Here is a 22967-nt window from a genome sequence, read left to right on the forward strand (position 1 = left end):
GGTGGGGGGTTGCACTTGCTTGAGATTCTAATTAATACGCGGTTTTGTTTACAGACAAATGATTTAATTAAATGGCCAAGGAGAGAGTTGGATTAGCTGCTAATTGATTTTATGATCCAATTTGTTTGTTCCAGGCATGATTCCTGCAGAGCTGCAACAGCTATGGAAGGAGGTAACCACCGCTCATGTGAAGGAGGAGCACAACGGCAGCAACAATGGCCACCGGGGCCTCGATCTCTCCTCCCCGGCGCCGCCAAAGAACCCTCTCCACAACCAGCACACCCCCACCAATGGGCAGTACATCAGTCATAAGAGAGAAATGTAAGGACAACCTTTTTGTCTGCCTCTGCCCAGATCATTCGCATACACAAAAAAGAAAGAAAAATCATTTTGACACAATAAGATATTAATTGACTTTGCTAGCATTAATGTTGAACTGCAATGCGCCATACTGAGTTGTTGTTGGTGTTTTGGGGACACGAGCCAATTTACAGTATGAGGAGAAACCTCTTGGTGTCATAACAATGCAGTATTATCTTCAGAAATTATTGTCCTTCTATTAAATTTTGAGTTGTGCCGCTACCTACTGGAAGTATCCGTTGAGCGTATCCATCCATCCCTCCATTTTCATCTTTGCGAATGCAGATTGTTTGTTATCACCGTTGTGTAGTTGTGTGGCTGGTGAGTGTGTTTCTCAACTCAACTGTATTTCTGGAAGACTTTAAAACACTCACCGCTGTCTACAAAGTGCTGCGCATGGAGCCAAAATAATTCATACAACAACAAACAATGTGCTTCCTATGGTCAATGACAAAGACCATAGGAAGCACAAAAACGGGTAAACAAAAAATCTAGTCTCCTGCGAAGTCAAAAGTCAGAGAGTAAAAATGAGACGAGTTTTAAAGATGGTCTGCGAGGGGGCTTGCCGAACATTCATTCCAAAGAGAGGGGCCGCCAACGGAAAAGGCTCCATCCCTTCTCAGCCTCCGCTGAGTTCTCGGTACCTCTAATAGTATCCGGTCCGCAGACTTGAGGCACCAGGCAGGTGCGGAGAAGCACCGAGAGATAGCGCCTGTCCATTTCAAGATTGGAAAACAAATCATAGGATTTTCAAAAGAACTCTAAAATGAGCCAGTGAAGGGATGCCGAAGTAGGAGTTGTGTGCTCCCTCTTACGAGAACCAGTCAATGGGCGAGCAGCGGCATTCTGGACCAACTGGAGACGCTTGATGGAGGATTGACTGACTCCAAAGCAAAATTCATGACAGTCATCCAGAATGTGACGAAGGCATGAGTGACTGTTTCAAAGTGCTCCTGAGAAAGGAGATGAGGACACTCAGGGAGGCCGGAGCCGAAATTGAACCCTGCACTGTACTGTGAGGCCGACGTGCTAACCAGTCGATCACCGTGCTGCCATTTTTCTCATTAAGCCGAAAATCTTCCATGCGAGGTCTCCACAAATTCCAATGCCCCCACAGGCCTTGTCGGGTCTATAATTAATGTATATTTCATTTAATATTTCACTGGTGTTAATGAGGGGGGTCAAGTCTGCCTTTCTGTCATTCTACTCAAGAACGTAACAGCACATTAGCTGCAGCGTCTCTCAAGACGAAACACACGCGCCGAGGTTCTTTCCTTTCGGTGCCGTCAACCTGATTCGACTCATTGTTCAGGCACAAAAACAAGCAAACTGAAACTAAGTGGCGGTGTTATCGTGTTTTCCGTTTCACGATAGATCATCCCATTTGTTTCTGTCGCAAGGAGGGCAGAAATTTGGCGTCTTGCACACGTGCTTGTGTTCTCGCGCCGTCGCTGTTATGATCTTTGAACTGCTAGCGAGAAGGCTCCAGGCACCATGAGCTCACTGCATAACATCGGAGTGGCTGATCAAAACCAACGTGTCTTTCAGAAAGCCGCGTAGAAAAAAAAAAAAACAATAACGTATTTCACACTTTGATGGTGGAAAGTGCCGTCTTTGTGTGTGTGTGTGTGTGTGTGTGTGTGTGTGTGTGTGTGTGTGGGATGGGGAGCTGGCGGGGAGTGACACAGATCATGATTCATCGATGGTGAGATTTTTATTATTTATTTTTATTTTGTGGGGGGTGTGGGGGGAGATTTTTTTTTGAAAGCGGATTTCAAGATCCCGATCAAGAACCAGGCCACGAGGCTGATATAAAGTCGAGGATGATCCAATTCACGGACTTCCAGCGCTTCATTTAGTGTCGGTGTGCGTGTGGGCTCATCCACGCGTGCGTGTCTTGTGGAAGCAATGTGTGAGGGATGAGATATTGACTCGCTCCCTCCATCACACGTGGTCACAAGTGAGCAAACAAGGTGCGCATCAGTGGGAGGGAAAAAAAAAAAAAACGCGGCCCCCGCAGAACACGGAAGAAGACGCGGCGCTCGAGCTGCCAAGCGTTGACTGTCAGAGATTAAATGAAGATGTCAGCAGCGGTTTAGAACGAGCGCGGAGGTGAAGACGCCATTCACCGACAGAATTGTTTCACACTCGTATCGTTGTCATCGTATCCGTCAGAAGAGCGAGCAGGTGACTCTCATTGACCGCAATGTGTCACCGCTAGCAGATACGGTACCGGAATCAATTCTTAAATAACATCAGATGGACATCATTCAGAATGAATGTCGCAACATTGAGCAGCCTAATCTGATTGAATTGAGATCGATGCCGGCAGTTCCTACCGAAGATGGCATCCGAGCATGTTCAATCTAAACCACAGTCGAGGTCCGTTTGATTTTGATGGTGCAGACCAAGTTCACATTTGAACGCAGCGCCGTTCTTGAGCATTTTCGAGAAAACCGCTGCTCAGTCATTTCAGGTTTGGAAAGATCAACCTGAAGAAAAGGGCCCGGGTGTCAACGGAGAGCATCCGCTCCTCCCGCCCAGGCCAAACTTTGAATTGATGTGGTTTCGCGAGTCCTTTTGTCAGGCACAACAGAAACACGCCTCTCCTCTGATGGACCTGTTTTCCCCGACCGGCTTGGGATTGGTTTACAGCGGGCCCTAAGTACCGTGTAGTTAGTTTCATGTGTCATATAAAATCTGGCCGGGCGCGACGACGCCTGCAACTAAAACCTTAAGTGCATCCACAGGAATCACTCATCGGCTTTGCACTTCCGTCTTAAGGAAGGAGGGGAAATTCAATCACCGCCGTCTTGACACACGCCGAAGCTGCGGCGCGTGCCGCCGCCGCCGCCGCTGAGTTGTCTTGAAGAACGCTCGGCAAACAGGCTCTGATCGGGGCTCTGTCTCGCAACAGCTTCCGTCAGAAAATGCCTACCTCTCAACTGAGTCAACCTGCATCCGCACGGATTGGAATACCCTTGTGAGTCTTGCAAGGCTCAAAATCCGTATTTATCTTTCTAGCGCAGCAGTTTTGTGGACTTTGTTTGAGAAGCATCTTTCTAATTTTGGGGTGTATTATTATTATTATTATTTTTTTTTTGTCAGTCAATTCCAAGGACCTGAAGTAAGGGTTTTATCAAACCAACAAATACAGTCAAACCTCATTACAACCTACTTCGAGGAATAAAGTCAATCTGTACAGTCGTTTGTTGTCGCTATTTCCGATAAAATGGCCGTCAAACACCACGTCTAATCCAATATGAACCTTCATAGATGTAGAATCATGAACATGTAATACAATGTGTCAATTGCAACTTCGTCTCTACAGTATGAAGAAAACGTTCAGTGAGCAACAAATCTGCACAGTCGTTCGTTGTAACTATTTCCGATAAAATGGCCGCCAAACACCACGTCTAATACAACAGTCTCTACAGTATGAAGAAAACGTTCAGTGAGCAACTGAAAAGTGCCTTCTCCAGTTCAAGATGTGCCGCGCCCCGAAGTCGTTGGCCTTGAACTCTGCCATGATTTTGTTGCCAGATTATGAAAATCCTCAACTTTGCCAATTGGTAGTCTCGGTTGAGCTTGGTCCGGGAGACTCCCTTTCCAAAGTGAGAGACAATTTCAGCCTTCGCAGACGGCGAGATTTACTCCCGTTTCCCAGACGTGTTCTGAGACCACATGCGCCGTGGTTCCGGGTCGATCAGTAGCGTTGCTAAGCAACGGAGGGGAATCCTGGGCTGTACATTTTGTTCATAAGCAAGGTCGCGGCGGCAGTTAGCCTCCCATGGTTCGTCGGAACGAAGGCCTTTTCACGATTTTGTGGGAAAAATGTGGTCGTTCTAATGAAGTTGACGTTATAAACGTGTTCGGCGGAAGCAAATTGGGCAAATGGAAAGTGAACAATGTGAAATCTGGACTTTGAAATGTGATAATGGTGAAAACGTTGTAAATGGAGTCCGCTGAAATGAGGTGCGACTTTCTGACAATCCAACAAATGAACAACTGGTTTTCTTTTGTTTATAATCGGCCGTTTTTATGACGTAAATTCCCGTCGTGCGCAGCAACAAACCGCATTTTTTTTTGTCGATAAAGGGTACAGTTTTAAACGCAAATCTGCATTTTTTGGAATGCCTTGGATGGTGTTTTAGCAAGTGGGAAACAAAAAGCACAGGTGGCAGCGATAGAGGCCAGTCCCCCGGCCTTTGTCGCAGAGAGGTGCGTGTCTCGAGTCGTGCTTGTTTCCATATGGCCGACTGTCTTGTTCTCAGCGTAGGCTCCCCCCTGGACCACTTCCTCAAGCGCCCTTTGGGGTGACATTCGTTCCACACCTCTTGCCATATGGACGGTGTTGTTGTTGTTGTTGTTTTTTAGAGATGTCCCCGTTACGTCTTGTGGTTGCTCGTCGGCCCCTTGTGACACATATCGGCCGGTAGATACAGTAGATTGATACCAGGTGGGAATGTTTACAGTTTGAGCTGAATCTGAAAAGTTTCTTTTGCTCTTCACGTTGCGACACGTAAGCACCTTCAGACAGACCTGATTCAATTTGTGGATGTACACACAAGGAATGTGCGAGCACCGATATCAGGTATCGGTCATGGAACGATCCTGGACCTTTTCTTCACAGTGGTTTTGTCTCATCGTGTTCAATGGAATTTTTACACAGTCAAAGTACCAGCGGTATCGGCGCTCGGTATTGGTGAGGACTCCGACGGTGAATAGTCACAATTAAAAAAAAAAAATCAAATACAATCAAATAAAAAGTGACACTCTTCTACGGCTCTATGTATTGGTTTTAATCGGGTGAACCACACGGCAGCGTTCACGGCTGAATTCACCGCAGATGCTGGCCGCGAGCATCTCACTGTCGTCGTGCGTTGACACCAGTGACAATCCTGCCGCGAGTATTTGAGCTCAGTGAAAAAAAAAGGTTCTTAAGTTGCCTGTTTTCCTTCTTTGCCTTTCTGCTTCAGATCCTCAGTCGAAGACTGCCACCCCCACAGTCACCCTCTCTATGGTCACGGCGTTTGCAAGTGGCCGGGATGTGAAGCCGTCTTTGATGATTTCCATTCATTCTTGAAGTAAGTCCAAGGCTCCATTTCCAAGTGTGTGTGGGGGTGTGACCTCGCTTTGGCACATTCTTTTTTTGGGGGGGCTGGGGGGGACACCATCCACACAAATGCACTGTAACAAAAGCTGTTTGTTATTCCTTGAGTGAGTGCCTGGGACAGTCCTCTCTTGACAAGGGTACGGAGCCCGAAACCCCCTTGGAGGACGCCATGGGCCTCTAATTCCTGTGATAAGTGCAGTTCCCATGGCGATGGGGACCATTTTTCCCAAACAAACAACCGTAGGATGTTTATCCGTAGCGGGCCACACTTTAGGCGCACTGCATGTTTGCCCTTGTCATTGGAGCGTGGGGATTTGTTGTTTGTCTTTGACTGCCTTGTCTGCCCGCTGCCCTTTTTCTCTCTTTCTTTTTTCCCCCCCTTGTATGCCTCAGATTTCTTCTTTCATAGTTCCATCGTTTTTTGTTTTTTTTTTTCCTCGGCATTTAATTGTCGACCACTCCATCGCGGCGTTCTCTGACCGCGCACGTTCGTAGCGCTTTATCTTGGACAGAAACACCCGCTTTGAAATTACAACTCCGGGATAGATTAGACCGTGTGCGGCCAGGCGCAGAGCGTTGTTGTGATACATCGCGATCGCCTCGCCTGAGACCCCAGGTTTGCTTATCAACCCGGCGCGCGCCGCGCTCTTGTTAATCCAGCTCATAACAGCGCCGTGGTTACGGAGAAGGATGAAAACATCTGCCTCGTGGCAGCAGATCAATGGCTCACTGTCACCCCGGATTAGTCTCACTTTCAGCAAGATATGACACAATTCCATGATCCCAAAAACAAGCACTCGCACAGTTTCCCCAGCAGACGGGGGGCGAAAGGTGTCACGCGGGGCAGCCTGACAGACGGCCCAAACGTTGATGCTTTGTCAATATTGGAGTCCCCGTTTGATCGTTTGCTTAAATCCGCTCGTATTGCCCCCTCCAGCGCTTGTAACTTTGCGAATTAACATGACGTGTGGTTGTGCCGTTTTACAAAAACAAAAAGCTCGCTTTGTATTTTCACACTTGAGCGTATATTTTGGCTTCGGGGAGGCGCCTTTAAACCGGTTCACTCTTGATTGTATTCGGACATTGCCTCGCCTTTTTTTTGTGGAAGGGAAGGGAATCAAATTCTGGACGCACAGTAGAACTCTCCCTAACAATGTCCGTCAGTGCACTCTGCTTTGTTTTCACAAGTGTTTTTATCATGGCAACATCTTGTTTACTTTAGTTGCCTGCTCCAACTGCTTGGAACACGTTAAGAAAACATTTGTGGGTGAGTCTCCACAAAGCCGCCTTTGTCTCGCAGCAGGCCAGTTTGCGAACAGCTCACCAAGGTGTTAGCGCTCAAACCCCTTAAGCGCTTCCACATGAAGCCAAGCCACTGATAGTGCGGGCCTCTGAAAGGACTCGAAATAATAACAACAACAAACAAAAAAAAAAAGCCCAAATGTATTTATGGAATTGTCGAGGTCTGTGAGTGTCGAGTCAGCAGGACGTACACACTGCGCGACCAGACAGAAGGAAAGGTGAGGAGGACTCCAACGTCAAAGAGATTTCAGCCGCGCGCGCCAACAGTAACAGCTAACGTTGCTCGGAAATGTTGTTTTAAACCGTGTGCGTGTTTATTCTGTCTTTAAGAATACATGACGGACCTCCGTGCGCTATCTTGATAAACACAAGGCACCAAATCCTGTTTTTGTGCTCGACGCGCAGAGGTGCTCGTGGCCCTGTAGGGGCGGGGAAGGGGGGGGCGTGGGGGTTCGGTCGGTCAAAACCCGAGTCAACAGCGGCCTCGCCGTGCGGGTCAGAGCCAGTGAAACACCGCAGTAGTGCTGCGCCGTCTGCGAGATGCAGAGATTCTCAAGAGCAACACGTTGAAAAACCCGCAGCGGATTTCTGAGCGACTCCAATCCCATAACACGTCTCGTCGCTATCCCACGGAAGCGTTCAGTTTTCAAATTCGAATTCCACGATCGGCTTTGGAACAGGAAATCTTGGCTTTCACCTCCCTCCGTGATTGCCGAACGGATCTGCAAACTAAGTGACAGAGAAGAATGGCCGCATGGCGGGGGCGTGTCTTGAGTGACTCGTTTTATTGTTCGGTTTGCATCCCACATTGTCAGCCCGCTTTTAAAAGTGGCTCCATTTGAAGTCCAAAAAGTGACACGCGCCAACATTCATCGGCTCTCTGGCTGTCAATTCCCCCGTCGTCTCCTCTGCTCCCGTGTCCAGACAGTTCTCTCAAGGCTGCATTTGAATATTTCATTTCCTATTAATTATGCACTGCGACTCGCCGTGTCATTAGAAGAAATAAAGTGGAATGTAACAAAGGATGAAAAGAAGCGGGGCATATGTCGCCCATGAAAAAGGGAAATTTCAAAGCCGCTCACGTAGGCTGCCCTTCATTGAAAATGCCGCCCAGGCCAGTTCAATGGAAGTTGAGTTTCCTTCTTTGAAAATGGAAATATACGCAATATACGCAAATGTCGACCAGCTCCGTTTGCAGATTGGCTTCACTTGAATTCAAGTCAGAATGATCCTATTCTTGACAATGGACGTTTAAAAGTGGGTTTAAAAGCACAAACCGCCGCATCATTTCCTTCCAGGTGTCAGTTTATCAGAAGCATAAAAATGTGACGTATCCGATACGAGGGCCGACAACGAGCGGGAGCGTCGCCATGGCGTCACCGCCGACTTTTGATTTGCCGCGAACTGCAGCCAAAAGTGCATTCATCACGCCGGGTGCTTTCCGCACCTTGCAGCCCGTCCGCCGGCGCCGGTGTGTGCGCTCGCTCCCGAGACGAGCCAGCCCGCCGACGGTGACCTACATGGTCACTGAAGATGCGATATAATTTATGATATATATAATATATTGGATCCATTAGTGAGCATAATGAAGTAGTGAAATGAAAGGGTATTTGTGAAATCAGTTCAAACATCCTGCTCGGATTATGATTAAATGATTAATGAAATGCCCCTGTATAAGCATTTTCAAACAGTAATTCATGCGCTGGCTGATAAAATTCCTGCAATCATATTTCCTTCACTCGTGAAGCTTATCTGCTCCATTTTATATGAATCACTGGGAGGGGGTAAAAAAAAAAAAAAAAAAAGCCTTGTCTGGAGCCTGCCGAGCTACTTATTTAGATTAGTTCTTAAAAGTAGAGGCAAGGAGAATATATTTTCCCGTATAAAATGATCACATATAATTATATCCATAACTCAAGTTTGTGATAGCTCCCACGTGCTTCTTCTGTTTGCCAGGTTTTTATTTCAAACATTTCAATGTACTTTAATGACACAAAGAATTTACAGATACGTATGCAAATGCAATTGGAGCGTCGTCCAAATGCCACGGCAAAACCTACAAAAGTTCAGTCACTGCACTTGTCTGCTGTCATTCAAACAGACTTCACACGACTGTTTCTGACATCAGACGACTGAAACAAGCTGCTGCAAGTCAAAGTGACACGTGCATTTTTTTTTTTTTTTTTTTTTTAACATGTGCGTGTGTTGTCCGCTTTTTGTTTTCCAGGCATCTTAACAATGAGCACGCTTTGGATGACAGGAGCACCGCCCAGTGTCGGGTGCAAATGCAGGTCGTACAACAGCTGGAGCTGCAGGTATTGTCCGGGCTTTTGTTTTGCACCAAATATTTATGTCTTCTTCTCCCGACAATGCTTTTGCGCCGAACGCCTCCCTCCCACCCACCCCCACCCCCATCTGACATCAGCCACGGGGTCACCCACAGAGGTCCAATGACATGAATTTGTACAACCGGCAAGGAACCAGTCATTAAAAATGTGTTATGGATGCATGACAGCTAGGACAAGATATATGAAGAGCCCGCAGCTAAGTAGAGAAGATAATTACATTTTGTATATCGCTGGCTTTAAAAGTTATTTATGACTATCTCTTTTGCGCCGCCAATAAAACACAAAAATCTCTCACACGGAGATGATAGAAACCTCAGTGTTGAATTATAACAAGTCATAGACAAAAGAAGCTCATTTCCCTTTGTAAAATATCAGAAATGTTATTTATTACGTTATCTGTTAGGAGCAGTCGTTTTGTAAATTTAGATTTTCTGAAAGGAAATTAAAAAAAAAAAAATGGTGGTAAAATGTCTCCATAAAGATAAGCCATCACTCATGTTGTCTTTTTTTTTAGAGGGACTTTAAACGGACGACTAAGTTAGTGTCCATAGGACAGTGACAGGTTAAAATAGTGAACGTCCACAATGAATAACCTGTACTCATAAAAATCTGAGAAATTGTTTCATTTACTACCAAGGATTCAAAGTGCACATTTTCTTAACCCGTGTCTTATGTCGTGTGTGTGTGTGTGTGTGTGTGTGTGTGTGTGTGTGTGTGTGTGTGTGTGTGTGTGCGTGTGTGTGTGAGGGCTATGTCATTTTGCGGCCTCATTTTATTTCCATTCTGGTTCCATAATGTTCAGATCGATGGAGTCAACATTTATCAGAAGCAAAGTTCTTCTTTTGCTTACGAACATGCAATGTGAGGACGTAGACCGATGACTGAATTACAGATTATCAGGTTTTAAAATGACCTTAACAGGAAAAGATACAACAGATAATGGTATTTGGAATGAGAAAACAAAGCACCGTGCCTGTACTGATTTAAAAAAAAAAAAAAAAAGTCATGTGCTCTCCTCCTTTCCAGCTAGCGAAAGACAAAGAGCGTCTTCAAGCAATGATGACACACCTTCACGTTAAATCGACAGAGCCCAAAGCCACGCCACAGCCGGTGAGCCAGCCCATCATACGTCTCGTGTCCCCCCCCCACCCCCCAACCCCCGCCTTCCTTTGTTTGTCTTAATTGGCATCCGTGTATCCATTCATCTGTCCCTCTGTCTTCTTATTTTATCTGCGACATAAAAACAGCTGTTGTCTCCAGGGAGAGGCGGTCTATATGGTCGGGTCCGCTTCTGCTGACATCCAAGATTCAATTTGGCGTCGGAGATAAAGTGCGCACAAACAGCTTCGTCTCCGTAACGGAATCCAAACTCTGTCCGTTTGCCCTGCCAGATTATTGCTATCGCGGTTATAATGAATGAGTAAAAGCCAAATAATAGACATCCGTATCGCAGTCCTTAAGCATCTTCGAGAGCGTGCGTGGCCGTGCTGTGAAACGACATACCTGGACATGATAATAAATTTACACCAAGTTATACTTCAAATTCATACTGGCTTCAGAATCCATTTGAAATAATCACGAAAAATTGATTTCATTATGAGCAGATGCAAACAATGTATACATATCTATGAATTTGTGTGTGTGTGTTTGTGTGGGCGGGGCTTTTTTATTTTATTTTACCATGACACATTAAATAGTGCTTACAACTCCACATTTCTAAAGCAAGGCGTAAAGTGTAATGTTTATCGTATTGAGACAAGGGCTTAATGCGGCATTTTAAGGCAACGGGCTATTCTGTCTTGTTTTTGAAGGGACCATGTATCAGTCTGACTGACGGCTCTTTTATCACACCAAGAGCCAAAGATCATTGTAGTGCATTGCCTGGATTCAAAAGCCAACACACACGCACACACACACACTCCCAGACATAAATGCACAATACACAAGCAGGAGTCGTGTCTCTCATCACACAGCGCATCTTGGATCATTTATTTACAGTCGCCCATTGATGTGCGCGGGCTCCATGCGCACAGATGAGTGCAGACGTCAAAAGACAACAACAAAAAAGACTGTCAGTTGAAGCGGTCCCCGTGTCACACGCCGATCGCGTGGATCAGAGTGCAAAAAGTGGTCTCTTGACACCGGGACATTTTGTGTATGGAAAGTGGTTGAGGCGGCAGATAGCATCTGGAGTTGGTCTCTCCTCGGGGCCCGCGAGAATGCCTGTGTCACAACTCGACAAGAAGGCTCTCAAGGGCAGCCCGGATTTTGATGCTAATTATTCCACTCCTTTTCCAAAAAGTTGTTCCACTCGCCACCGTCATCTGCTATCAAGTGCTATCGATGCACTCTGATACATACTGGCGCTGGGTGACTGGTGGATTTGGGGAGTTTGAGAAACATGCTTCGCCAAAAAATGTTGAGTTTTTTTGATTAGTTTTTAGAGCCGGTTTGTTCGTTTTTCAAAAATGCTTCATTTTAGTTGGGATTTTATTAGTTTTAGTATTTTCCTTTTTTGTGTGTGTGTGTGTGTGTGTGTGTGTGTGTGTGTGTGTAGGCAAAATTGGGGAGGAAAACGAGCATGGTAAGCATTGTGGAGTAACAAAAAAAAAAACATTTGTCTGACAATCGACAAATTCTGACATCCAATAAGTGCAGTGCATAATGCTGCTGCTTCTAAAGTCCGATGCATCACAACCTTAAGGGCTTCAATGAAGCTAGGATGGTCTTGCTGTCCATCCCTCGTTTTCCAAGTTGCCAACTTCTAAAGTGGATTTGTGGCACGGCGCTTTTTTTTTTTTTTTTTTTTTAATTGGCCGCGGCCAGATGGTGTCACGTTTTAGGCGATGCACCGTAAAAGGACCGCAACTCCCAGGACCTTCCTTCTTCCGTGCTGTGATGCCAAAGCAAATTCGTGCATAGACACCCCCAAAGGCTCATCTATTACATTTCTTGACAAAGACAAAAACGGAGGACATTTTCGCTGGATTTACAGTTAACTTTAGGCAAGGCGGTGCAAGGCTTTATTCATACAGCACATTTCATATGCGGGGACAACTCAATGTGCTTCACACAAGCCAGGACAAAACACCTCCACTTGTCCAACAATTAAGACAGTCAGAATCAAAGCAAAAATAAAAATAAAAAAATGGCCAAAACGCACACTGACGCCATTTTAAACACATAAACAGAAAACTTGAAAAACATTTTAAACTAAAGAGTTCAAAGTAGGTTTCTAAGGTAACTAAAAGAAAACATGAAATTGTTTATTTGACCTACATTTCATTTGTAGGTCTTTTGTTGGTTTTTGTTAGCCAAAACCATTTTTTTTTCTCCTGCTGTTACATATGTTGAAAGTCTGCGGCCGCCATTGAAAAGCAGCCAATTGTAAGTTTGCATTTGGCTCCGCTTAATGCTAACTGATAGCATGCATGTAAACCGTGGCATGAATAGGATTCATTTTATTCTCACAAGATGGATGGCGCCGGGCGCTCAAACCAAACGTGTCGCATTAGCAATGTGTGTGTGTGTGTGCGCGCGCGTGTGCGCCGGTGCTCGGTGTCACTAAGCATCCTCGTCAGAAATCTGACCTTTTACGCCATACATAATTGAGGGAGGGACTTTTTGTTTATTTTCTTTAGCGGCTTTGCCGAGTCAAAGGCAGTCTAATTAGATCACCAATTACCATTTAATTAATTTCAGTCTGAAGTCTCATTTTGTCTGTACGCTGGAGCGAGTCCAAATGGTGAGGCAAACAAAGGCCGAGCTATTACCAGCCCGTCTGGCCTATTGTTGCAAACCTCTCCGTGTTTACGGCCGGGGAATGTGGATGAAACGAGAAACAAAGCCGGGCTAATCCTCAGCAAGACAAGTCAACGTACTATTGATGGTGTTTTGCAAGTGTGATTTATTTTGTCCGGCGTGTGCCGTAGGACTCTCCTCTTGCCGCGCTTTATTTCTTCCCATGCGCAAAAAGGAATATGGCCTTTTTTTGTTTGCTTTTGCTGATAGCATTTTACAGTTGTTATTGTCCGTTAGATTTGCGGCTTCCACTTTTGGGCCGAACTGTCTTTTCGACATCTTTGCGGGTGGAATCCATGCGCCATTTGGGAATAGTTCTTTTTTTCTGCAAAGCGAGGCGATGTATATGTGTCACGGGTTTTCCTGCCAATTAATGGCCGGAGCAAGGGTCGGACTCGAATTTTCCACTCGGCCGCCGCTGCCGGATGGACGCCCGGCACGTGGCTCCCGGCTGCCTCGAGCCTCGCCGTACTTTCTGAGCACTTGCCATAATTAGTTTACCTTGTCGTCATGATTACGTCGAGCCCCGGCGTGCGCACGGGCGGGGCCACGGGCCGCGACTCGCTAACATTACCGGGCTGTCTTCCACGGGTCGAATGAAAGTGGTCGGTCTGAAGCAGAAGTCGTTCATCATCAGATCGTTCCCCGTCAGCAGCGTTCAGATCTCGGAATATCGTTTCGTCTTGTAATTAGCCAAAAACGCAATCTTGAGAAGGACACGGCTGCGTTTCGCCTTCCCGTGCGGCGAGCATTCCAGCGTCGTCCCGGTGAACAGGATGAGATGGGGCGTGTTTTCAAAAGAGACAAAAGATTAAACAAACAGGCCGAAACAGGAAGGTGGAACTGGCTGCCGACCGAGGAGAAGAGTCATGATATTGCTGTCACTTTTTCCAGGCATTCGATGCTTCGGGTTCATCTTTGTGGCGAAGAAGGAAAGCGTTGACCGAAGGGGCGAACTGAGCTCACATCGGTTTGCTTTTGTTTTGTTCCATTTGCCCGTAGCTCAACTTGGTGTCCAACATTACATTGTCAAAGTCCAACCCTCCCGAAGCCTCTCCTCCACTGAGCCTGCCCCAGACCCCGACCACACCCACGGCGCCGCTCACGCCCCTGTCACAGACTCACTCCGTCATCACAGCCAACAACCTCCACAGCATGGGCCCCATGCGACGGCGTTACTCGGAAAAATACAACATGCCCATCTCCCCAGGTACCCGAACATGCTCTTTTGTTTTTCTTGACACGGTCTGGCTCTGCCTTGTTTCAAAGTTGTCGTTCAAACCAGTGTAATGATGCTCATCATGTATGTTACTACACCAGCTTCTTTTTTTTTTTTTCTGTCATTGCAGATCTCAGTCAGAACAAAGAATTTTACATGAACGCAGATGTTAGACCGCCATTCACGTACGCCTCATTAATAAGACAGGTAATGTTCTGCTTGCGCCGGTATATGGAACTCGATCTACTTACCGTTCATTTTGCGCATTCAAGCAGGAGTCGATGCAAAGAGATGAATCTGATTTGGTGTGAATTTTAAAAAAAACAACAACAACTTGGCTTAGGTGCAGTTGCTGGCTTCACCGGAATGACCCAAGTTGTCGATTTTTGGAACTCAGTAAGATGTTGATTTGTCTTCCAATCCCGCTTAAAATTGCATCGCTTGAAACATTCACAAATGTGTTTGAAATGTGGTGGTCTCCAACCACTCCTTGACCTGTTGCCAACAGCGTGCGAAAGATTTTCAGGTTGGCAAAGGCGCAATTTAACACTTGCCGTTTGGAATATTTGTCAAAACGCGATTCACCATCTCACGCGCGCTCCCTGTAACGGCGAACGCACGGTTTAGCGCTCGCTCTTCGGGCTCCTCGCTGAAGTCAGTCGGTCGGGGGCCTCGGTGTCTCGAGTAATTTCAATTCGGCTATTGAGGGAGCGTTTGAGTTTGTCTTTCTTTCTTGTTCAATTTGACTGGATGTAGACTCGACTGATCAGTCAGCCTCAAATGACTGCGCGCAAACGAGGTTCCCCAAACATTTCACGTCATTTGCATTTCGGCGATTATAAGCAAATTCATTTCACACAACGGTGGGGATGAACCTGTTTTACGAATGCCACTCAATTATCGCTCGCTTGCAGTAATCTGGGATCTCGGGAATTAATCTGAGCTGGCCGTAATTGCCGGCCCTGTAATCTGCCTGAGAAATGTTTTTGCTTGCCCTTCGCGGACACTCACAAAAGAAAATGTATTCAAATCTGCCATTTGAATGAAAAATGGAGGGAGGGCTGGGAGTAGGGATGGGGGGGGGTGACATAAACAGCCAGGACGCTCCGCACAGTCGCTCCTGCTCTCTGTTTTTCTTGCACGAACACACGCAAAACCTGCCGGCTTCTTGTGATTTATTTATCACTTTTGTGAAGGAAGCGACATTTGAAATATTTGTTTCCTCATCCAGGCGATCCTCGAATCTCCAGAAAAGCAGCTAACACTAAACGAAATCTACAACTGGTTCACACGAATGTTTGCATACTTTCGCCGCAACGCGGCAACGTGGAAGGTAAGGTTCCCGTTTGTCCCTTGGCTTAAGCGACGTGTAGCGGACATGCAGCGACAATGAGGTCGTGTCCAAGAATGATTTCTTTACGAACCGTCGTGACTTTGGCCAAATGCATGATAATAACCTCCTTATTCTGTTTCGATGAACCGTAAACAATGTGCCTGTAATTTGTCGGGATGTTCAGATGGTAGGTGGCTTCGCTCCACTTTCCACCAAACCGCAAATGAGCTCACACACGCTCAATCCAAAACAAAACAAACAATTTAAAAAGAAGACATGAGCAAGAAAAAAAAAAAAGTAAAATATGAGTGGAAAAGGCAAATTAGGAACTGAAAGCCTCTTCTAAATCCTTGGTGATCCGTCACGTGCCGCTGGATGCGACTCTCTCTATGCACACACACACACACACACACACACACACACACACACACACACACACACTCACTCTCTCTCTTTTCCAACGGCCTTATTCTCCACGAGATAAGTAGACTGTATTCCACTACTCTCGCGCTAAACTCCGTTCCAACGCCGATAGCAAAGTTAGCTTTCAAACAGCAGGATGTATTTATTGGTCTTGTCGTATTTTCAGCCGTTTTTTTTTTTTTTTTAATGGAAACGAGCCATGTAAAAATCATGAAGCATGACCACTGAAGGGAAAAAGTGGGGGGTGGCCCGTGTCCATGGGACCCATTTGAAAACACTGACAAGGTGAAAAACCAAATGGACATTGTCGGGGAGTTTGGCAGTCGAAATAGAGTTTGCGCAAAAAGAAGATTCAGATTCAGATTCATAAAACTTTATTCATCCCCATGGGGTAATTTGGACTTATTAAAGACTATCCAAGTCGTGCATGTTGCAGAGATATGAGTGTAAACTTTTTTCTTTTTTTGGAGTGTAAACTTTTTTTTTTCCACCTTCAACAATCCATCTGATTTTGGTCTGCGGAAGATGTGTGGAATCACACCTATTTTTCCTCTGAGTTTCAGAAAGACAGCCGTGACATTGACATTGATTACTGCGGCGGATCATGAATGTTTTTATTTCAGCCCGAACTGTATAATTCCCATCTCTATTATTTTACCGCCCAGTCTTACTGAAATCAAAGACCGTATGCTGCATATCTTTTTTTTTTTTTTTTTGCAATGAAATGTTCCTCATGCAGAGATGTTCACTGATAGAACCTTTTTTTTTTCTCTCTTTCTTTTTACACAACTGCAGAATGCAGTCCGGCATAATCTTAGTCTACACAAGTGTTTTGTGCGAGTAGAAAACGTAAAAGGGGCTGTGTGGACAGTGGACGAAATAGAGTTCCAAAAGAGACGGCCCCAAAAGATCAGTGGGTAGGTTTGCTCCTTTGAGTTGCCCGATGGGAAGAGGCTGCCGCTACTCCATCTCACTGTCTGTGTGCCACATCGTCCAAAGTCCCCGCTTGCTTTGGCGCGCCTCCCCTCCATGCTCTCGGAAGGCTTTTGGTGATGCCCCATAACCCGCGATGGCTTTGGCTGATTTTCATTGTGATCCTCACCCTCTGCCCTCCTCCCTTGTGTTTTGTGTGTCCATGTGTGTCTGTCCGTCATCCGTGTCGTCGCACACCGCATGGGCATCTGGCTGCCCCCACCCCCCCAACCCTCCCCCCCCCGCCGGTTCGCTTTCCCAGGGTGCCATTCGCACCAACCTTTCGCTGCATAAGTGCTTTGTGAGAGTAGAGGATGAGTTTGGGTCCTACTGGACCGTTGATGAGGAGGAGTTTAAGCGCGGCCGACACGTGCAGCGAGGCCGCCCTCGGAAATGCGCCCTCGATGAGAACTTTGACGAGCTGCTTGTACAGTAAGCCCTTCCGCCTGAGCCAAAGCCTGGCATACACGCCCAACCCCCACCCATGCATGCCACCCCCCCCTCCTCCCCCATCAGTGTTGCTGTGATGCATTGATCCATCGTGCTTTTTGTCTTCCAATTTATTCTCGCTTCCCACACACTTCACCATGTTGAAAGATACCTTGTCGTACCGTCACGCCTTCATATTGTCATTGCTAGACCAGTAAGTGCATTTTGGCTCTCATGCCAAGTGCATTGATTTCTTATTAGCAAATATGATACCGCGGTTGAGAAACGCACGCGAGGTGAGATGCAAGTCGGTGGCCCTAATCCAATTTCTGTTTGCAGAAGTCCGGCCTTGGTGAAGAATATTCATACAAGCTTGGGCTACGGGCCGACCCTCTCCGCCGCATTCCAGGTGAAAAAGAGAATTTCAAACGCGCCTCTGGGAAGTCGGGCCGATAAGGAAATCAGATATAGCCCCGCCAGCTCGATTTTCACAGTCACCCGAAGTCACGGCGAGCCGTATGTGTATGAAACGAGTGACGGGCGACTGAGTATGCGCTGACAACTTTCTTCCGTTCCCCGTTTTAATGCCCGGGGGGGGGGGCCTGCCTGCATTTCAGGCTTCGATGGCAGAGAACAACATACCTCTATACACAACTGCTTCCATTGGAAGTCCCACCTTCAACTCCTTGGCGAACGCCATCCGTGAAGAGATGAACGGAGCCATGGACCACGGAAACAGCAACGGCAGCGACAGCAGCCCCGGACGCTCGCCGCTGCCAGCTATGTGAGTGGCAGATACCGTCCGAGGCGGAAAACGTGTCGCATCTTCCGTTCCGGGCCTGCTTTCTGTGAACATAAACGATCGGGATGGGCAATGTGTGGGAAGACAACAAATCTACAAATGATGCAGCTTTGTGGGCGGGGTCATGACCTTCTGGCTGGCCTCCCACTGGGAAAGGGAACGGCGCCTTTGACATGTTTCTTTGTCCAGACCAACCGGGAAGAAAAGGCCGGAGCCTCTCTGCGATTTGAACAAGCCATTTAGAAAGGTTTCTTCCTGCGACTTTAAATGAGCCCAAATCCAAATTGTGTAAACACTCTCCAAATGACAGAGCGGCCAAGTGAGCTAACAGTTGGCTCGGACGCGGTGAAACGCGAGCCGCGACACATGAAAACGGCGTGGAGGAGCTGCCTAAAGAAAAACAACACGAAAGCAAAATTAGTCTGGAGGACATGATTCAAAGCTCTTGTGTAGGAAAGTCGCGGTTGGCCTGCGACCGCAGCCGCCAATTCACTTGTTGAGTAGGAGTGTCTGCTAAGTTGTTTGAAGCTTAAAATAATACGGCGCAATGCATGCTTTCCAGATGTGAGCGCAGACCGTTCGCTCGTGTGCTCCGCGGGAAGACTCGGGGATGGCCTCCCGAAATTCTGCCTGCTAAAAAAAAAAAAAAAAAAGGTGTAGCAACAAAGCTCAGGGCCAACTAGAGGAAAGTGCCATCCCTTATCACCGCGAACATACTGTAGCTGTGAGCATGGCTGTGGAACAGGAAAGGCAGAGACAGGATGGGTGTGCTGGCCTCAAGGCAGCCTGCTTCTCCCTTCTGCTTCTCTGCGTCTCGCTTGAGGCTCACACTCGCACTCTTTTCTTTTTTTTTCTTTTTTTTTTTTTTTTCCATAATTAAGTGTATATGCTTTGTGCCAAGGCGAAACTTGTTGAATCGGTTTTCTTTCGCGTTTTATCATATCCACATAAAACTTGGTTTGGCATTTGCAGTCGTACTCACATTACGTTTGCTGAATACAAATATGTAGCTTTTTTTTTTTTTTTTTTTTTTTTTCCATTTCTTTGGCAGTTGTAGGCAAAGCAACGTCATTTATGCAGCACATTTCATCCACAGGGCAACGCCATGTGCTTCTCGCAAGCAAAGGCAAAACACCGAAAAAGATTGACAAACAGAATAGACGAAGACAAAGCAAAGAGAACAAATGTGGCTTTTTAAAATGACTAACAGAGCCTCCATGGACAAACAAAAGGTTGAAAGACTTTTAAAAACAAAAGAAAGATATACAGTGGAATTGATTTTTAAAATTCATCATACTGGAGAAAAAAAATGGTGTGTTGAAGTTACTCCCCTTCAATTTGTGACGTAGTTGCACAAAATAAAATCATCTGGATCTGGACACATTGTTTGAGGAGATGGAGAGTCTACTTAAAAAAAAATTGTCTGGATCAGATGATTTAATTTCATGCTACCACTTAACAAACGGGAGTAAAGTCAACAATACCTTTTTTTCAGGGTTAGAGGCGTTTCTGTTCCGTTTGGGTGAAGCATCACAGCAAAATGGCGCTTCACCACGTTTGCTTTGAAAACTGCGCATCACGAATTCGACCCGAGTCTGCTGAGCCGTTCTTACGCAATGAGCATTTCCTTCGTGTCTTCGGGACCCAAACCATTCAGCGATTTACAGTCCAGGAGCAGAGCTTTCAAATTTACAATAAACAAACACCCATCCGTCATGCGAGAACCAATCTCCGTTTATTTTCTCGGTTCACTGCAAAAACAGGAACAACGAAATCCTATGCTCCACGGCAGAGGCGATTGTTCAGCCAAGATGTGAAATATCACCGCCGCTTATAGTGCCCAAATGAGCATCAGGTATCCAGAGAAGGCTAAAGACAAGCCAAGTGTTGAATCGGCACGCTGTTCAATGGGCTCGTGATAACAATTTCATGTTTGCCTTGCGGCCGCGGCCTCGCGCCTCAGGCGGCGGCAGCAGCACTTGTGGGGTTACTTTGATGTGAAAATGATCGAAAAGCTGACTTCACTTCCCCCCGCCTGTATTTTATTTTTTCCACATTTGCAACAAGATATGTCAGCTCATTAGCATACGGTGCGATTGCGATTGTGGCGCGTGGGCTTGAAGAAAAGAAGCGCGTGCCGGTTCGTCCCTTGTCAGTGCGGCGAAATGAGCCTGGCGCTCGCCGGTGACGCCGCTCCGCCTCTACAACAGCGGCCCGGCACCGCAGGTTAGCGCGCACCCGCAGCTGCCGCTAATTTTTTTTTTCCTGCTTTCTGCCACAGCTCACCGTCTCCCCTCGCGCTCTCTTCCTGCTCTGTTTGCGTAATGAGAAATTTGGCACAGCTCATCTCCTCAGTGGCTCTTTTGCCCAGACTGTGAGCTGAGGGGGGGGGTGGCGGCTCATGTTTTTGCCTTGTTTACAAGTGACAGCGTTATTATTCTCCTAAGGGCCCCGGTTTCTTATCGCCGAGTTGTGCCGAGCGTGCGGCTGCTCCCTTCGCCCGCCTTCCCTGCCAGCGCTTTTCTTCCCTTATTGACACTTGCTTGAAAATATGCATTAATTGCGGGGTTTAAAGCGCGCGCGGCGCTGTCTGAGCGCTCTGTTTGCTTGAAGTTGATTAATGATAGAAGCCGGCTCGGGGTCATCCTCGGGAGACCCGTCTCGCTGGTTGTGCATGTTAACGAGCAGGAAGGGGGGAACGCGGAGCGCGCCGCTGATCCGCCGCCACCGGAAGGCTGACAACGGCAGCCCACTCACTCGGCAGAGTCCATTCTCTCCCGTGGCCGTCTCGCGTGGTTAATCTTCCTCATTTATCAATTCTAAGTGAATACCCTGTTCTCGGTCGCCGTGAAAATGAAAGAGCGCGGAGCCGCGCCCGCATCGGAATACCTCAGAAGAAAGCTGAAATTATCATTGGCTCCAGGAGGGCTCCCCCGAAGATGGCGGGCGTTTTGTTTCCCTTCTTTACAGTCGGTGTGAAAGCTTCCGCAAAAGAGCGAAGTGCATTTTGTCATTTTGGTCCGCTCTGCGCTCTTCCAGGCACCACACCAGCATCAAAGAGGAACCACTGGACCCCGAGGACCACGACGGACCGCTCTCCCTGGTTACGACCGTCAACCACAGTCCCGATTTCGACCACCACAGAGATTACGACGACGACGACGACGACCAGGGCCATGACGACATGCTGTGAAGTTTGGCGCATCCGTCCGGGAGACAAACAATGAACAGCAAATCTCAGACGCCGATGGCCACCGTCGCCAAGTATCTTTTGAGTAGTGCCATATAAAAAATAAATAAATAAATAAAAAAAAACACATCGCAACACATAAAACTTTTCCTCCCCGGTCACTTTTTACTTTGGATCGGCGTCAAAAACGACGTTGATTTCGACTTTTGAAGACGGACGAATGGGCTCGGTACGTTGGCGACGCGCTCGCCTCACAGGTGAGAGGCCACAGAAGGGGACAAGAGACCCTCTCCACGCAGCCAGGATGGCGGACCGTGACAGGGTTACATCTACACCCCCCCACTCCCATCCCCACAACATGCCCGTCTCACGGCACATATTTTGACAGAGACCAAGTGACTGACTGACGTGTCATTTCGGGGGGGGTGCTTTCACTGCCTTCAATACATCGCAACGAGTCCATCTACTGTGAGAGAGGTTTGTTTGTTTTTTTCTCGCTTGGGGGACAGTTTGATCAACACGATGTCTTTCCATCAGCCAATGCTGTTCTTGATGTTGTCTTTTTTTTTCTTTTTTTTTTTGTCTTTTCTCGAAACTCATCAGACCTCATGTCCATGCTGTGGAGATTCTGCGTGTGTGTTCTGCACTTGATGATGAATGTTTATGATTTCCTCTGATGTTCTTTCGAAGAAAAAAAAAAAAAACACGTAAGAAGCAGAATGTCTGACACGGTGTATCATTTTTTTTTTTTATCATTTAAAGAAGAAAAATTGAAGCCTGAGCGTTTCCCCCTTTGACCGCCCCCCTTTCATGAAGTCCACCAGCGAGGCAGCATTCTGATGATGAAGGCGCTCTCTATGCATCAATGAAGTTTCATTGAACCTTTGAATACATGAGTGCAAAATTACACCGGTTCGGACGCATCCTTATGATGTTTCACTTTCAAAATGGCCGAGCACGTTGAGCCGCAAGGCAGTTTCTGATCACTTTCAAGCACCGGGCAGTTTCGTCGGGGGGGGGGGGGGGGGGGGGGGGAAGGAAAATGAAAACGGCAGGTGTGCCACCGGGCAGATCAAGATTCAGACTCATTCCGGAACACGTTTGCCAAGTGGATTTTTCCACTCGGCAATTTCTAACTTGGGTCCATCTTAAAGATAAAGATTCATTCCCTGTTTTGTTCCGTGTCGAGGCATGACTCGTTTGACCTGAGCGCAAGTCCACAGCACTTGAAATGTTTTCTTTCATTGAAGGGAAAAAGGGTCTGAAACATTCCGGTTTTTGTACCTCGGTGAGGAAGGTCTGAAGACACGCGTTTGAGATGGCGGTCTTATCTACTCGGTGAAATTCGAAACGCGGGCCAACCACTTTTGAATTTGTTCTTGTTTATTCCCGGTAGAATTGCAAGCGGTATTTATTTGGCGGTTGGGAAATGCTGAGTGCTCAATAAAAATTGTGTTGCGAAGCGACCAAAGAGATACCGTGCAACAAAATCACCAACCGGTGGAACGCGGCTCCTCCTTCCAGTTTCCGTTCCCATTGGGGTGTCCGCTGCGATGGAGTTTGGGGATGAAATCGAGCGAAAGGCTCCTCACGTTGCTGTTGCGCAATCAAGAGAGGCGTCACGAAAACGGCTGCGGCAGACACATATACACTCGGAAAAAAAAACAAAAAA

The 22967-nt window shown here is 46.9% G+C and overlaps 1 protein-coding gene across 12 annotated transcripts in view; it reads left to right on the forward strand.

Moving 5' to 3' along the window:
• foxp1b (forkhead box P1b) overlaps positions 1-21425 on the forward strand; it is a 118759-nt gene extending 97334 nt beyond the window's left edge. For 8 of the 12 annotated variants that reach the window (XM_019879388.1, XM_019879389.1, XM_019879386.1 and 5 more), the window contains 11 exons: positions 135-321; positions 5340-5447; positions 9006-9093; positions 10153-10236; positions 13930-14137; positions 14277-14353; positions 15378-15479; positions 16698-16819; positions 17643-17712; positions 17921-18087; positions 21145-21425. In XM_019879388.1, coding sequence (XP_019734947.1) covers positions 135-321; positions 5340-5447; positions 9006-9093; positions 10153-10236; positions 13930-14137; positions 14277-14353; positions 15378-15479; positions 16698-16819; positions 17643-17712; positions 17921-18087; positions 21145-21298 — 1367 coding nt within the window. In that variant the 3' untranslated portion in view covers positions 21299-21425. The remainder of the gene's footprint in view (positions 1-134; positions 322-5339; positions 5448-9005; positions 9094-10152; positions 10237-13929; positions 14138-14276; positions 14354-15377; positions 15480-16697; positions 16820-17642; positions 17713-17920; positions 18088-21144) is intronic. The other 4 variants (XM_019879393.1, XM_019879392.1, XM_019879391.1 and 1 more) reach the window with 2 other exon arrangements.
• The last annotated feature ends 1542 nt before the right edge of the window (positions 21426-22967 follow it).

This window comes from Hippocampus comes, unplaced genomic scaffold (genome assembly GCF_001891065.2).
Source record: "Hippocampus comes isolate QL1 unplaced genomic scaffold, H_comes_QL1_v1.1 scaffold44, whole genome shotgun sequence".
Taxonomy (NCBI): domain Eukaryota; kingdom Metazoa; phylum Chordata; class Actinopteri; order Syngnathiformes; family Syngnathidae; genus Hippocampus; species Hippocampus comes.